Source organism: Neomonachus schauinslandi, chromosome 13 (assembly GCF_002201575.2).
Source record: "Neomonachus schauinslandi chromosome 13, ASM220157v2, whole genome shotgun sequence".
Lineage (NCBI taxonomy): Eukaryota > Metazoa > Chordata > Mammalia > Carnivora > Phocidae > Neomonachus > Neomonachus schauinslandi.
The window spans coordinates 41,119,339-41,135,346 of record NC_058415.1 but is presented as its reverse complement, the minus strand read 5'-3'; the positions used below and the strand labels follow the sequence as shown (position 1 = coordinate 41,135,346).

Genomic DNA, 16,008 nt, shown 5'->3' with positions numbered 1-16,008 from the left:
ATTAATTTGGATAAATCTCAAAAACACAAGTGAGAGGGGCGCCTGGGTGGCTCAGTTGTTAAGCATCTGCCTTCGGCTCAGCTCATGATCCCAGGGCCCTGGGATCCAGCCCCACATCAGCCTCCCTGTTCAGCAGGAAGCCTGTTTTTCCCTCTCCCACTCCCCCTGCTTGTGTTCCCTCTCTCTCTGTGTCTCTCTCTGTCAAATAAATAAATAAAATCTTAAAAAAAAAGTGAGAAAGACAAGTTGGACAAAGATTCATACTTTATCAAACTCTATGTATATTTTTAAAACACAAAAAATACCAAAATAATATGATACACTGTCAATGTATATAGACAGAAAATTAAACACCAACTTCAGAACAATGGTATCTTTTGTGAATAGGGTGATGGTGGGATGATGAAGTAATACAGAATAGTCAGTCTTAAATAACTGAACAATTTATTGCTTGTCTGTTTTTAATTCTGAAACAAATATGATAAACACATGATCTAGATGGTAAATATTAGTATATTAATGGTATGGTAGGCTATGCTGGGTACTGGTTATATTAATCCCTACTCTTTTTTGTATGTTGAAATATTCGTTTTAAGTTTTACGGTTTATGGTTTATGGTTTATCAACACAACAGCTTTAAGTTTTATGGTTTATGGTTTTATGGTTTATCAACACAATTCAAGTCTGGAGTGCATTATAACATACAAGAAAATTCCAGAAGAGCTATAAGATAGTTCATGCAGTTGTATTAATTTGTCTCCTTGCAAATAAAGTTTTAAAAATTTTGTCACAGAATTTATTTTCTAATATAACAAAAAGCTACCGGGATCCTTACAGTGAAAAAGTAAGTGTGGTGTGTGTGGGTTTGTAACAAAATCATTAAGGACAATGGAAATTGAAGGAGTTTTTCTTTTGTCCACTAGAGGGAGATGTTGAACTTAAAATATTTTAAAATGGGGCTTCTTTTTGAACTGACATTTACCATTACAGGAAACCACATTGTGCTACTAGAAAATAAACTTGCTTTCTGTCCACATATTTCAGAAACACAGCCCAAAAACTACAGTTTTTATATGTACTCATATAAACAACATTTCTCAGACTCAAAAATATGGTTTTATGTCTGAAGAATTATAAAAGTATAGTTAGAAACATATCAGAACTAAGGTACTCCTCCTTCCTACCTTAAGAAATATATCAATTTAGCTAGTTACCATCTCAACCTAGTACATGTTTATCTCCTGAAATCCCCAAAGCCAGCACAGTTCTACAATCAGAAATAGTGTTAGCAGCCACAGAGTGTAAACTGGTACTAACTTTGTGTAATAGCAATCATAATGATAAATCCGTAAACTTGCACACCAAGCAGTGATACTTTTAGGCATTTACACAGTTCAATCACTTGTCCAACAGCTCAGAGATATGGCCAGGAAGGTTAGTGGATCATTTTTTCCTTTTTTTTTTTTTTTTTTTTTTTAAAGTAAGCTTGGGTGGCTCAGATGGTTGGGTGTCTACCTTTGGCTCAGGATCATAACCTGAGGTCCTAGGATGGAGCCCTGCATCAGACTTTCTGCTCATTGGAGAATCAGCTTCTCCCTCTCCCTCTGCTCTTCCCCCTGCTCATGCTTGCTCTCTCTCTCTCTCTCACGCTCTGCGTCTCTCTCTCAAATAAATAAATAAAATCTTAAAAAAAAATTTATAAAGTAAGCTCTATGCCCAACATGGGGCTTGAACTCACAACCTCAAGATCAAGAGTCATATGCCCTATGGACTGAGCCAGCGAGGTGCCCCAAATCTTGATTAGAGCAAAATTTTGAAGGAAATAAAATGTCTTTCAATAAGGGATTCCTTAATATATATTGGGAATGTCCACGTGGCAGAAAACCATGCAAACGCTACAAGAAAAATATAAGGATATCAAAAGATAGACACCAAACATACCGAGGAATAGAATTCCGTTTATGTAATATAGTGATAAACGTTTATATCCCCTTAGAAAAGGAGTGGGATTCGAGGGGGAGTCATAGGACCTTCATTTTTGCTTTTAAATTTCCCTAAATGAGGACATTTTTCACAATGAGCACAATATATAGTAATTTTATAAATTGAATATAAAGCTATTTCCTGATTGGAAACAACAGGCAATACCAGAGCCGGAGTCACTGTCTATGCTGCTCGCTTACACAGGGCACCAGTGGGCAGTTTCCTAGGAAACCGCAAAGAAATGCTCCTTGCTGCTCTAGACCATTTCAGGCAAACTTCTGAAATACTTCCTTTCCAATGGAGCTTCCTCCAAGCTGTCCCTAGATCACAACTGTGCCTACCGGATCAATCTTACACACGTTGCCTCCACTCGTAATATCCTGCCCACTGATGCCTAAGCCGGCCCTGATACCTTCTTTACTGCTCCGCCCCCCCCCCCCCCCCCCCCACTCTCCCTCCTCCTTAGTGTATGCTGTTATTTTCAATCCACATTCCTCCTTTGTTTTTGCCATTACAGACTCTCCCATCCCTTAATCACTAGATACTTAAACTAAATTTAGTCAATGAAGGAGGAAAGGATCATTTTATTCCCTGGTTGAGTTCTAGAATTTGGAAAACAAGATAAATACGAAAAAAATATACATTTTCTAAATGCTTTCAATCCTACTGATAAATTATAGATTATGAAGGGGCGCCTGGGTGGCTCAGTTGGTTAAGTATCTGCCTTTGGCTCAAGTTGGCTCAGGTCATGGTCCCAGGGTCCTGGGATCAAGCCCCATGTGGGGCTTCCTGCTCAGCGGGGAGCCTGCTTCTCCTTCTCCCTCTGCCCTTCCCCCCTGCCCATGCTCGTGCTCTCTGTGTCAAATAAATGAATAAAATCTTAAATAAAAACAACAACAAATAAGCATCCTCAAAATTCCCATTGCTAGAGCAGGAATGAGGAAAAAATAAATAAAAACACAACAAACAGCCATTTTAAATTGAAATTTTTAATAAATAGAGACCAAAAAATTAGAATATATATTTCAAAATCAACATAAATACTTTGTTTTTAAGTTAAATTGGCTTTGATTTGTTTGGGGGTTTTTCTGGCTTTGATTTGTTTTGAAATTTCAAATAATGCTAAAGAAAGACATGGAGTTTTTATGTTTATCGAAAGAGGACATGCATTTAAAAAAATGAGAAACACTTTTTTAAAATGAGGTAACTGCACTAGAGTTCCCATTAATATTCCAGAGAAGTACACCTCTATTTAGCGTTTCAATTACTAGGAAAGAAAAGAGACATGGCATAAAATTAAGATTTTTTTTTTATACTGGGACTGAATTCTAAAGCCCAGATGAAAGAAATACTACACCTGCTTTGTCTGTTAAAGATGGGGTTTCACTTAGAAGCGTTTTTTTTTTTAAACTTATTTTAAAAACTGAATTCCCTTAGAGAGTTACACAAAGAGAACACTATACCATACTAACATCTAATTATAGGATGGAAACCTAAACCCATCAACAGCCAATAGAGAAGAGAATTCCAATCTATCCCTCGAGTTGTTTAAAAAAAGACTTTTAAAAATATGAATAGTTTCTTAAACTTGCTTTAAAAAGGAAAAACAGTTTTCTTTTGTTAATATTAAAAGGACAAGAAATTGAGAGACTGAGCTCTGAACATTTCAGTTACAAACTACAATAAAACTTATCTTACACTAATATTACACTGTATGTTAATTAATTGGAATGTAAATAAAAACTTTAAAAAACTATCTACAAAAGGTGGTAGTAACTAAGGAGTATATTCCCTATTTTTTCCCATACGTAGTAACTAAAGCCTGATACCGGGGTGCCTGACTGGCTTGGTCAGTGGAGCATGTGACTCAATCTCAGGGTTGTGAGTTCGAACCCCATGTTGGGTGTAGAGATTACTTAAAAAAATTAATAAAATCTTAAAAACAAAAAAAGACGGATACAGGGCGCCTGGGTGGCTCAGTCGTTAAGCATCTGCCTTCAGCTCAGGTCATGGTCCCAGGGTCCTGGGATCGAGTCCCACATCGGGCTCCCTGCTCCGCGGGGAGCCTGCTTCTCCCTCTCCTGCTCCCCCTGCTTGTGTTCCTGTTCTCACTGTCTCTCTCTGTCATATAAATAAATAAAATCTTTAAAAAAAAAAAAAAAAAAAAAACTCTTAAAAAAAAAGACGGATACATTATTCCTTTAGTACTTCATAATATAAAGTCTGTCATAACCACATACATTTCATCTAAGGTTTATAGGATTGACCAAGAAACCGCATCATCCACACATTTAAATATAAAGGCTTTTGAATCATATTTTACAAGTTTCGGGCTTCTGACTATCGGCACTGGAGATTTCTGAGTGTTCAGAAATGAAGAGTTTAGGGCGCCTGGGTGGCTCAGTTGGTTAAGCGACTGCCTTCGGCTCAGGTCATGATCCTGGAGTCCCTGGATCGAGTCCCGCATCGGGCTCCCTGCTCGGCAGGGAGTCTGCTTCTCCCTCTGACCCTCCCCACTCTCATGTGCTCTCTCTCATTCTCTCTCTCTCAAATAAATAAATAAAATCTTTAAAAACAAAACAAAACAAAACAAAAAAAGAAATGAAGAGTTTATTTTCATTTACTTATGTTTACTTGTTTGTTTCAGGTAGCCGTTAAGACAATTATCAACAACAGTTCAAATGTTATCTGCTCTGTGATGGTTTCCCCAATCTCCTAGGCAGTTAATCAATTTCTCTTTCTCTTTCATGATCCCATAGCATTTTGTTCAAAATTTATTATATTTCAATATATTTTCTCTCTTTACATGTCTCTCTGTTTTAAGATCTTCAAGGACAGAAATCATATCTTAATCAATTTTGTATCCTCAGTACCCATAGCAGAAACTCAGTATGTACTTGAAGAAAGGAAGGAAGGAAGGAAGGAAGGAAGGAAGGAAGGAAGGAAGGAAGGAAGGAAGGAAGGAAGGAAGGAGGGAGGGTGGGAGGAAGGAAGAAAGGAAAGGCCACAAATTACAGACTCTAAGAATACCAAGAGGTCTAAAGAATGATTGTAATGTCTTTCCAGATTCTACAGATGGAGTGACTGGTAAGAAAATCATCGTCCAAGACCAAAGGTTTGGGAAAGCCATGGATTTGCTGGTATTTTGAATACTTACATATTCAACAAATTCAATATTTCCACTGTTTACTGCCAGTTTTCACTCTTAAAGAAATAAGATGGCTCTTATTCTCTGCACGTTGTTGGCTGCCTTTGTCTTGCAGAGTTGCTTGGAACATAAAACTACTCCAAAATTTATTTTAGATAGATATCTTTCATTCATACAATGTGTATCTTGGATGTCTACAAAGACTATATTTCAATTTGTCATTTTGTATAGAGAAAAATCTCTTATCACAAAATAAGCAATAGAAGAAATTATGGAAATTTATTTTAAATTTTAAGTTAATTGGTCAGTGAATTAACAGTTTGAATTTCTCTTATCTCTCTTTCAAAATAACTTCCATATAATCTCCTGAAAAAAATGCACAGTATACCAAAGTGAGAATCTGTTGACTGGTAGTCTTCCCACATTAATCACTCGGTCTATGATCCAAGTAAATCATAATCTCCATCTGCTCATCTACAATGGGGGTTGGATATAATCAGTTATTTTCCAACCAGACTATCTGAAGCCTTGGGGATTCTGTGTGTTGGGGAAAAGGAGTAAATAGAACACGATTAAGAATTTGCTCTTCTTGGGGTGCCTGGGTGGCTCAGTCATTAAGGCTGGAGGGGTGGGGGGATGGGGTAACTGGGTGATGGACATTAAGGAGGGCACGTGATGTGATGAGCCTTGGGTGTTACATAAGACTGATGAATCACTACCTCTACCTCTGAAACTAATAATACATCATACGTTAATTAATTCAATTTAAATAAAAAATTTTTTTTAATTTGTTCTTAAAAAAAGAGTTGAAAATCACTATGCTATATTAATTTATAAGTATCCTTTAATAACTAAAATCCAATCATTCTATTTCTTTATGCTATTAAAGATTGTGAACAGTCTCATATTTTAAACTGGAAAAATAAAATACCAAATGTATACATGTCTCAAAAAACATAATTTATGCAACAGAAGTCACCCAACTCTAATTCTGATAGTATCTTCTCGTTATGGTTGCCCATATTGTCATATAACCACAAATGAAACATGACCTTCCAGAGATCAAAGATTAGGAATCATTTTTGTGTTGCGTAAGCTAGCCAATTATTGCACTAATGTAATTTTCAATATCATAAGCATTAAAAAAGACATATTTAAGGAACTGAATTATTATTTTTCAAATACCTGTACTATAAATTGTAACTCTCTTCTTTCTGCTTCCCATTGTTCTGCTTGTAATCTAAACTCCTCCAGTGCTGTCTCCCTGATATGAGACTCCATCTCATTCTTCTCCTGCTGATGTTTTTCCAACGCTTCCTTTATATGAATAAAATCTTGCTTTACTATTAGATCAATCAAAGTCATCTTTCTTCCTTCATCCCCAATTCAAGTGTACAAAGGGCTCTCCTTACCTATAGATGGCTAAAACTCATAATTTATGTTAAAATCATTAACAGAAATATATTTTGCTCATCAGCATGTAGAATATATCTAATCTATATGTAAATCTATAGGTAAAGTAGATAATATGGAAAGTTCTAATTACCTATGAACAAACAGTCTGGATTATCCCTCATAATTTACATATAAAACTCAGAGAGGGGGCACCTGGGTGGCTCAGTCATTAAGCAGCTGCCTTCCTCCTGGGATCCAACCCCGCGGCCTGCTCCCTGCTTGGTGGGAAGCCTGCTTCTCCCTCTCCCACTCCCCCTGCTTGTGTTCCCTCTCTCGCTGTGTCTCTATGTCAAATAAATAAAATCTTTAAAAAAAAAAAAAAACCTCACAGAGTACACTGTATTTACCAAAGGTGATAAGAAAGGAATTTCGTGCAACAAATCAGGGTAAGAAAATGCTACAATGTTAAACATTTAAAAAGTCAAAATTTTAAGGTTTGGACTGCGACTAATTTCTTGTTCTACAGATAATACTTGCAAAAGGCTTTTCTTCTTGGGTTTTCCTAGTTGTACTACATTTATAAGATCTAACTTGGTTCAAACTCTTAAAAATATAGGGGCGCCTGGGTGGCTCAGTTGTTAAGCGGCTGCCTTCAGCTCAGGTCATGATCCCGGGGTCCTGGGATAGAGCCCCGCATTGGGCTCCCTGCTCAGCGGGGAGTCTGCTTCTCCCTCTGCCCCTCCCCCCTCCTGTGTTCCCTCTCTCACTGTGTCTCTCTCTGTCAAATAAATAAAATCTTTTAAAAAATCTACTAAAAAAAAAATATATATATATATATATAATGCAGGTTCCCCAAGAAACTCAATTTAAAACGAAGTTCCCATTAACACAAGGAGAAAGATTGTGTGGTTGATATGGGAAGGAGAGAAAACTTCTGTGTCCATATAAACAGTAGCAGGGATCTGCATAGTAGAGATGACCCTTATAATTTTCACTAATGGAAAGTCATCACAAAGGGCCTTGAGCTTTTTCCCCTTCCGGCTAGTGTGCCACCTATTCAACCCCATATTCCCCCTTAGTCTGTGCAGATCAGCTCAAAGCCAGGGGCATAAAATCAAGCAGAGTTCTCCTATCAAGTAGCTGAGCCAAATCACAGAAAGATCTTATAACTTGAGGTGCAGGCTGAGTGACTGACGATAATGCTGCCATTATGCTTCCTTCCCCATAGCTCGAGACCTTCTACGTGGGGAAGGTGATACACGGCCACCGGGGCACTTGGAGCGCCTGTAGCCACCTAAACTCCGCCCATTCAGATGGGGGAGCCCTGGCACACGGAAAGCACTGTTGGAGGATCTGGGAACAGAACACTAAAGGAAGAGACAAACTGTGTCTGAAATGGACAAAATCAGATCTGCTGACAATGCCACGGAACCTTGTACTGAAACTTTTACATTTAGTAAACGCTTGCGTAAAATTACTCCTAATAAAGATTTATTTCTCCAGAGTTCTGAAAAGCCATTTACACCAGTGGTAAATGTAAAGCATTTCTATCGTGTATTTTTTTTTTTTATTTAAACTGGTGCTTCAAAACAAATGACAAATATAGGCAATTCAAACTCTGTTAAGGGGTTGGCAACTTCAACCTTACACCATACTTTCACGTTAGAGAGTTAAAGAAAAAAAGAACAAAGAATAGAAAAAGAGGGGCGCCTGGGTGGCTCAGTCGTTAAGCGTCTGCCTTTGGCTCACGTCATGATCTCAGAGTCCTGGGATCGAGCCCCGCATGGGGCTCCTCGCTCTGCGGGAGGCCTGCTTCTCCCTCTCCCACTCCCCCTGCTTGTGTTCCCTCTCTCGCTGTGTCTATCTCTGTCAAATGAATAAATAAAATCTTAAAAAAAAAAAAAAAAAGAATAGAAAAAGAAATAGCTCAAATAATTTCAGTAAAAGGTCATCAAATATTTTTCATGTCATATCTATATAGAATGTACTCTACATAGATCATGAAGTCCATATCATATATAATTTTTTTATATTTATTGTATATTCAGACCAAAATCTAGCACCCACATTTCTAAAATTCCAAATTATCATACTGTTGAACCTAAAGGACTGGAGGTTTTCATCTTCTTATACTTCTACATTAGTGAGTTCTTTTAGTTTGATCAGAGATCTCAAACTCTTTCACAAAAGAAAACAGCATACATATTATTAATATATCGCTAAAGCATATTACAAAAGAGACCCACAAAAATGCCCCTGAAAGGAAAGAAGAGAGGGAGAGAAGGGAGGGTGGGTAGGAGGAAATCAGATTTTCTTGATTTCTGGTAGATATTTTCCTTTCCAAGGATAACTTCAAATAATGTGAAACACATCTCAATGAATCTAGAAAAATTCCTTTATAAAAACAATTTACCTGGTGGGTGCCTGGGTGGCTCAGTCAGTTGAGCATCCAACTCTTGGTTTTGGCTCAGGTCATGATCTCGGGGTCCTGGGATCGAGCCTCACATCGTCGGGCTCCACGCTCAGCAGGGAGTCTACTTGAGATTCTCTCTCACCCTCTCCCTCTGCCCCTCCCCCAGCATGCACACGTGCTCTCTCACTCTCTAATATAAATAAATCTTTAAAAAAACAATAATAATTTACCTGTACAGTTTTCTCTAGTCTGCTTTTTTCTTTCATAAGTAAATCATATTCTCGGTTGCAATTTTGAATTATATTGTCTCTTTCCTCCAAATCATGTTCAAATTTTCTGCATTCTTCTTTCCACTTCAGCTGGGAAGTCTGGAATGCCTTCTCGATCTCATTAGCCTTTCCTTGAAGTTCTGCATTCTGAGCTATTAAAAATATAAAAGAATAATAGGTATACTTACAACCACAAATTAAACCCCTAGGAGTTCAAACACCGAGGCATTGGAGTTGACTCCATCTACAACATGATCTTAGAACAAAACATTTAACCACTTCACACCACTCAACTTGAAAAACTCACTGTTCCAGAACAATCTATTCTCTAATTTCTCAATCTCTTCTTCCTCTCCAGACAAAGGTGATTTTGCCATAAAATGGCAGGACATATTCCTAGAGGCATGCCCAAGTTTAGGTGCACCTCTAGCACCAGCTGCAATTCTACTACGTTTCTCCTATTCAAGAAAATAAATCAAATGCTGTGGGGTTTTTTAAACTGTGATCTATAGGGCTACTTTTTAAAAACACTTGATAGATTACAAATTCTGATTATTTGACTATTGGCAACAAATTAGTTGTAACACACTTACATGTGAGGCTGTCACAAAACTGAGGTTGGAAGCCACTGTTCCAGCCCTTAGAACCCTAGCTATTGACTCCACCAAGGTTAGGCTCAGCTCCCCTCTCACCCTAGTATTACCTCGACAGTAACTAACACCTCTCAACTCACTGTGGCTGCTGCTCTAGTTCAGCATCTAGAAAAGAAGCAATGAAACCTTTATAGGTCTGGCTCCATCACCCACCCTGATTAAACCTCTCTGACTCTCTAACCCTTAAAGGGAATAAAATGCCTCCTAGTGAGGCTGCTGTGAAGATAAAATGAGGAAATACATACAAATGCACCTGTTAAACAAACCAAATAGAAAAAAAAAAAAGCCACAGTTAGTAGTATTATTTCTAAATTATATTTGTGTTAATTAAAACCACAATGAGATACCACCTCACACCAGTCAGAATGGCTAAAATTAACAAGTCAGGAAATGACAGATGTTGGCGAGAGAAAGGGGAACCCTCCTACACTGTTGGTGGGAATGCAGGCTGGTGCAGCCACTCTGCAAAACAGTATGGAGGCTCCTCAAAAAGTTGAAAATAGAGCTACCATACAACCCAGCAATTGCACTCCTAGGTATTTATCCAAAGGATACAAACATAGTGATTCAAAGGGGCACCTGCACCCCAACGTTTATAGCAGCAATGTCCACAATAGCCAAACTATGGAAAGAGCCAAGATGTCCATCGATAGACGAATGGATAAAGACAATGTGGTATATATATGTGTGTGTGTGTGCGCGCGCCCGTGCGCGCACAATGGACTATTACTCAGCCATCAAAAGGAATGAAATATTGCCATTTGCAACCTAGAGAGTATTATGCTAAGTGAAGTAAGTCAGAGAAACAAATATCACATGATTTCACTCATAGGTGGAATTTAAGAAACAAAACAGAGGAACATAGGGGAAGGGAGGGAAAAATTAAAAAAGACGAAATCAGAGAGGGAGACAAACAATAAAAGACTCTTAACTATAGAAAACAAACTGAGGGGGCGCCTGGGTGGCTCAGTTGGTTAAGCGACTGCCTTCGGCTCAGGTCATGATCCTGGAGTCCCTGGATCGAGTCCCGCATCGGGCTCCCTGCTCGGCAGGGAGCCTGCTTCTCCCTCTGACCCTACGCTCTCTCTCTCTCTCTCTCTCTCTCATTCTCTCTGGCTCAAATAAAGGGGATGGGTTAACTGCGTGACGGGCATTAAGGAGAGCACTTGTGATGAACACTGGGTGTTATATGCAACTGATGAATCACTAAACTCTTCCTCTGAAACTAAAATAAACGAACAATGTTTGTGTTTCAAATGGATCATATGTTCAAAAGGTTCAAAATTGAAAGGTATAAAAGGCACAAAAAATCTCCCCCTAATCCAGTTACTCTCTCTACATGACATTATTCCATGGTCTAGCATCCCAGATTGCAGGCAAGAAATTTAAGGCCATTTGATTCCTGTTCCTTTGCATGTGGCCTATTTTCCTTTTTGTGTGCTTTGTGTCTTTTCTCTTTGAAAAGCTTTAGGATCTTCACTTTGTCTCTATTTTTCTGAAGTTGCATAATGCTTTGCCCTCAGGTGGGTCTATTTCTTGTCTTGGTGGTGAATATCCAATGGGCCCTTTCAATCTGGCAACTCATAACCTTTAGTTCTGAGATGACTTCCTAAATAATTTCATTGCTGATTTATCCCTTCCTGTTTTTTCTCTTATCTCTTCTTTCAATATTACCTATTATTCAAAATGACCCTCAAATTTTCTTGCCTTTTCTCTCCTGCTTTTCCACCTCTGCCTTTTTTACTCTAATTGCTAGGAGATTTCTTCCATCTTCATCTCCCAATGACATTTTTCATTCCTGATTTCATATTTCTAATTTCTAGGAGCATCCCCTTTTTTTATAGCATCTGGTTCTTGTATCATGGATAAAATATACTCTTTCAGCTCTGAAGATATTAATGCTACTTGTTTGTTAAATCTTCTTTTCCCTGCAGTTTCTGATTCTTCCAAATTATTTTTTTTTCTCTCCATTTTAGAGGCTCTCCCCAAGCATCTGGTAACTCTTGATTGTCTTCTCTCAATTAAGGTAACTGTAAAGGTGACACACTCATATACCCACCCATATACCCACCACCTAGATTCTGAACTTGAGGATATAGGGCTTGATAACTGTGGTCCTTCACTGGAGGAGAATCTGGTGGGCCATTTATTAGGAGACTCCCAACATCAGTATCATTAGGTTTTTCCTTTTGGTTTGGTCAGATGATCTATAGAAGAGTCTTCTAAGCTCCCACATAGAGAACAGAAATCTGGGTGCTAGCTTTTGGAGAAACCAATAGAAAAAGGAGGCTGGAAGAAATACTTTCTCAATATTCAGCATTGAGTATGCTATCTTCCTGGTTTTGCTAGTCTGGAGACCCTGTATTTTATCATCTCCAGAGATTAAGCCACCCAACTCCCAGTTCCCACTAGAAAGTGAGAGAAATCCCAGAGTACACTGCTCTTGGGAAGAAGATCTAAAAATCCAATTGCCTCTAAAGCAAAAAGCTTTCATTTAACCCTCCTTATTTTACCTACTACTGCTATTCCAATTCCTAATTCCAGAGTATCTGGTGCTTCCAGTTCACAAACTTTTGACTATCTAACAAGTTGTCTGCCAACTGTTTATTTAAAAGAGATTTAACAGGTTTTTTCCCAAAGTAGTTGTACCATTTACTCTCCCACTTACAAAGTATAAGAGTTCCAGTTGCTCTACATCCTTACCAACATTTGGTATTGACAGTCTTTCCAATTAGCACCACCTAATATGTATGTAATAAACAGTCACTGTGGTTTTAATTTGCATTTCTCCGAAGACAAGTAAGGTTAAGCATTTTTCATCTCATTAATGGCTATTCTATCTTCCTCTATAAAGTGTCTGTTGAAATCATTTGACTTTGGGAAAATAACTTCCCATCTTCCCTGGACTTCAACCTCCTCATTATTAAATCAAAGTCACTAACTTGTATATCTAGTGCCTTTCAATTCTTATATTCATAAGTTCCAGATAGTTTTGTGGTTATTAAATGCCAGACGTAATCAAAAATACTTCTGACCAGTGGCAATAACCCAAGACAGCTGGCGACAACTCGGGCCTAGAACCTTTACAGTAACTGCAAGTTAACACTTGTTTAGTCCCATGTGGTTAACAAAGAACTTTCATTTTTTTCACTTCATCCTTAAAACAACCTAGGCTCAAATGTCACTAAGTAAGTGGTAAAACCAGGATCTAAATCTAAATCTTCTGAATTCAGGTTCAACGTTCTCTTAATTAAAACCTGCTGCATACACGAATGTTCATAACAACACTGGGGCGCCTGGCTGGCTTGTCAGTAAAGCATGCAATTCTTGATCTCAGGGCTGTTAATTTGAGCCCTACATTGGGTATAGAGATTACTTAAAAATAAAAGCTTAAAAAAAAAGGTATGTTCATAGCAACATTACCCAAGTGCCCATTAACAGGAAATTGATAAATAAATGTGGTATGTCATACAATGTAATACTAAGCATCAATACAAAGTTCATACAACAATATGGATGAACTCACACAATGTCGAAGGAAAGAAGCCAGACATAAAAGAGTACATTTTATATGATTCCATTTAATATGAAGTACAAAAGAGGCACAATTTATCCTTGCTATTAAAAATCAGAATAAATAGGACGCCTGGGTGGCTCAGTCGTTAAGCATCGGCCTTCAGCTCAGGTTATGATCCCAGGGTCCTGGGATCGAGTCCTGAATCAGGCTCCCAGCTCAGTGAGGAGCCTGCTTCTTTCTCCCTCTCCCACTCCCCCTGCTTGTGTTTCCTCTCTAGCTGTCTCTCTCTGTCAAATAAATAAATAAAATCTTTAAAAAAAAAAATCAGAATAAATAAATAAATAAATCCATGTGGAAGGACTTCTGGTAATTTTCCATTCCATGATCTGGGTGCTTCTTATTATACACTTACATTAGGCACATTTCTTTACATATGTTATACTTTTTTAAGATTTTATTTATTTGACAGAGAGAGATCACAAGCAGGGGGAGTGGCAGACAGAAGGAGAAGCAGGCTCCCCACCGAGCAGAGAGCCCAATACGGGACTTGATCCCAGGACCCTGGGATCATGACCTGAGCCGAAGGCAGACGCTTAACCGACTGAGCCATCCAGGCGCCCACCTACATTGTACTCAAATAAAAATATTTTTAAGTGCTCATATGCTACATAACAGACAGCTTTTGAGAATTAAATCCACTACATTCTACTTTTCTAGGCACCACCCTCTAATCCCGTGGTTCCCAAACCTAGCCAATCAACAAAATCACCTGCAGTCCTTCTTGAACATATACTCTCTCAAGCTAGAAATTCTAATTCAGAAAACATGTGACCAGGGGCCTGTGAATGTTTTTTTTTTAATCTCTATGTGATTCTGCTGATTGATTATTCATGGAACAACTGCTCTACAAAGTGATTAACAGAATTTTGAACCCCTTTTTCACATGCACAACATACAAAAAATTAATGTAAAGTAGCTGAATGTTCACATGAGTGCTAGAAGACTTTATACACACCCAGTAAGGGTGTGTCCATCAAAGGCCTACCCCTGACACCATATGGTGAACATACGCAAAGTGAGCGATGCTACACAATAAGATTAAAACCCTAAACACGGGAAAAAATAGAATAGTCTTACCACAGAGTTTTTCTTGGATCCTATGTGCCTCAGCTAATCTTTCTTCAGCAGCCCGTCTCCCGAGACCAGCTTCCTTTCTAGCAACGGCCAGGTCATATTCCAGACTTTGTCGCAATGCCTCTCCTTTTTCAACCTCAGATCGCAGCTTGGCAATCTGGCTCTCGTAGCTTGCCAGCTAAAACAGATTTCAAGATCATGAACCAATATTAAAATATGGCACCAAGATTATGAGATCATGCACCCAAACATTTAAATGTCTTAGAGAAATGTTTCTATAATATTGATAAGACAAGAATTTATGAATTTATATTTTTCTAAAAGACTGGAAAAGAAGCACTAGCCTTACCAAATGACACTCATTAGTTTTCTAATTTTAGAGAATCCACTAGAGAAAAAAACAAAAAATGCTTATATGATCCTATAAAAATAAAGAGAAATTGCAACTTTTTTTTTTTTTAAAGGTAGGCTCTATGCCCAATGTGGGGCTTGAACTCATGACCCCAAGATCAAGAGTCGCATGCTCTACTGACTGAGCCTGCCAGGAGTCCTTAAAAATTGCAAGTTTTAATCAGAAATAGTCATGGCTAAGAAGTGAAAAATGACACATAGTAAGTACTTTAAAATTCATTCTCTCCTCTCCATTTCCTATTCCTTAAATGAAGTCAAGAAGCAAACTGCATTAAAGCATAGTTCAGTAAATATTGTCTGCATTATTTCTCTTGATTATGACATTACTGATGGAGCACAAAGTAATAAAAGTGCTAATTTTGCAGGGATTTTAATGAACTAATATCTAATTTATCTAATATCGAGACAACTAGATATTTAATAACTAGATCTAATTTATCTAATAACTTTTCATGAGTAGTGTGACAGAAGATAAGTCAGAGAATCAGAACTAAATGACTTATAAAATCCATTCCCACTCCAAAATTCTATGATCTAATCAGTAACCCATTAAGTAATAGTAAATACTTCCTATGTGTCAGGTACAGTGAAAGATATAAAAACAAACATTATAGAGTCCCAGATCTCAAGTAATGAAATGTTATAGAAAGGCATATGGGACAAGTTTTATAAAAGAGGTAAAAATGTTACAATAGTTCAAAGAAAAGCAAAATCATGTATTGCTGGTGGTCAAGAAAGAGATGGTGGATGAGACAGAATGCTAGAAAGGCATCACGTAGGAAAGCACTGAGCTACTATACCAGACTAGAAAAAGATGGTCCCATTATCAGATAAGAAAAGATGAAAGAATTTCCGAAGGGCAACATCAGAAATTACCATAAGTAGCTGTTAATATGTAGAGTGCAGCAGAATTACACACTTTTCCATGTATAAAGGATAAAAAATAGTAATTGTTATTTTTTAAAAATTTTAGCAAAGTCAACGTCTTCAAAATATTTATGCCTACAAAATAAGAATTTACAAATATCTTTTAATAGTAAAGAAAAAATTATAGAATCTTAATTACGTATTCAAGATAACTTATT

The 16,008-nt window shown here is 37.7% G+C and overlaps 1 protein-coding gene across 1 annotated transcript in view; it reads right to left on the bottom strand.

The window, feature by feature from the left end:
- CCDC171 (coiled-coil domain containing 171) overlaps positions 1 to 16,008 on the bottom strand; it is a 310,199-nt gene that overhangs the window by 271,444 nt on the left and 22,747 nt on the right. The window contains exons 3-5 of the mRNA XM_044920762.1: positions 14,516 to 14,690; positions 9,170 to 9,360; positions 6,317 to 6,448 (exon numbers count right to left, since the gene is read on the bottom strand). Of these exons, the coding sequence (XP_044776697.1) occupies positions 6,317 to 6,448; positions 9,170 to 9,360; positions 14,516 to 14,690 (498 nt within the window). The remainder of the gene's footprint in view (positions 1 to 6,316; positions 6,449 to 9,169; positions 9,361 to 14,515; positions 14,691 to 16,008) is intronic.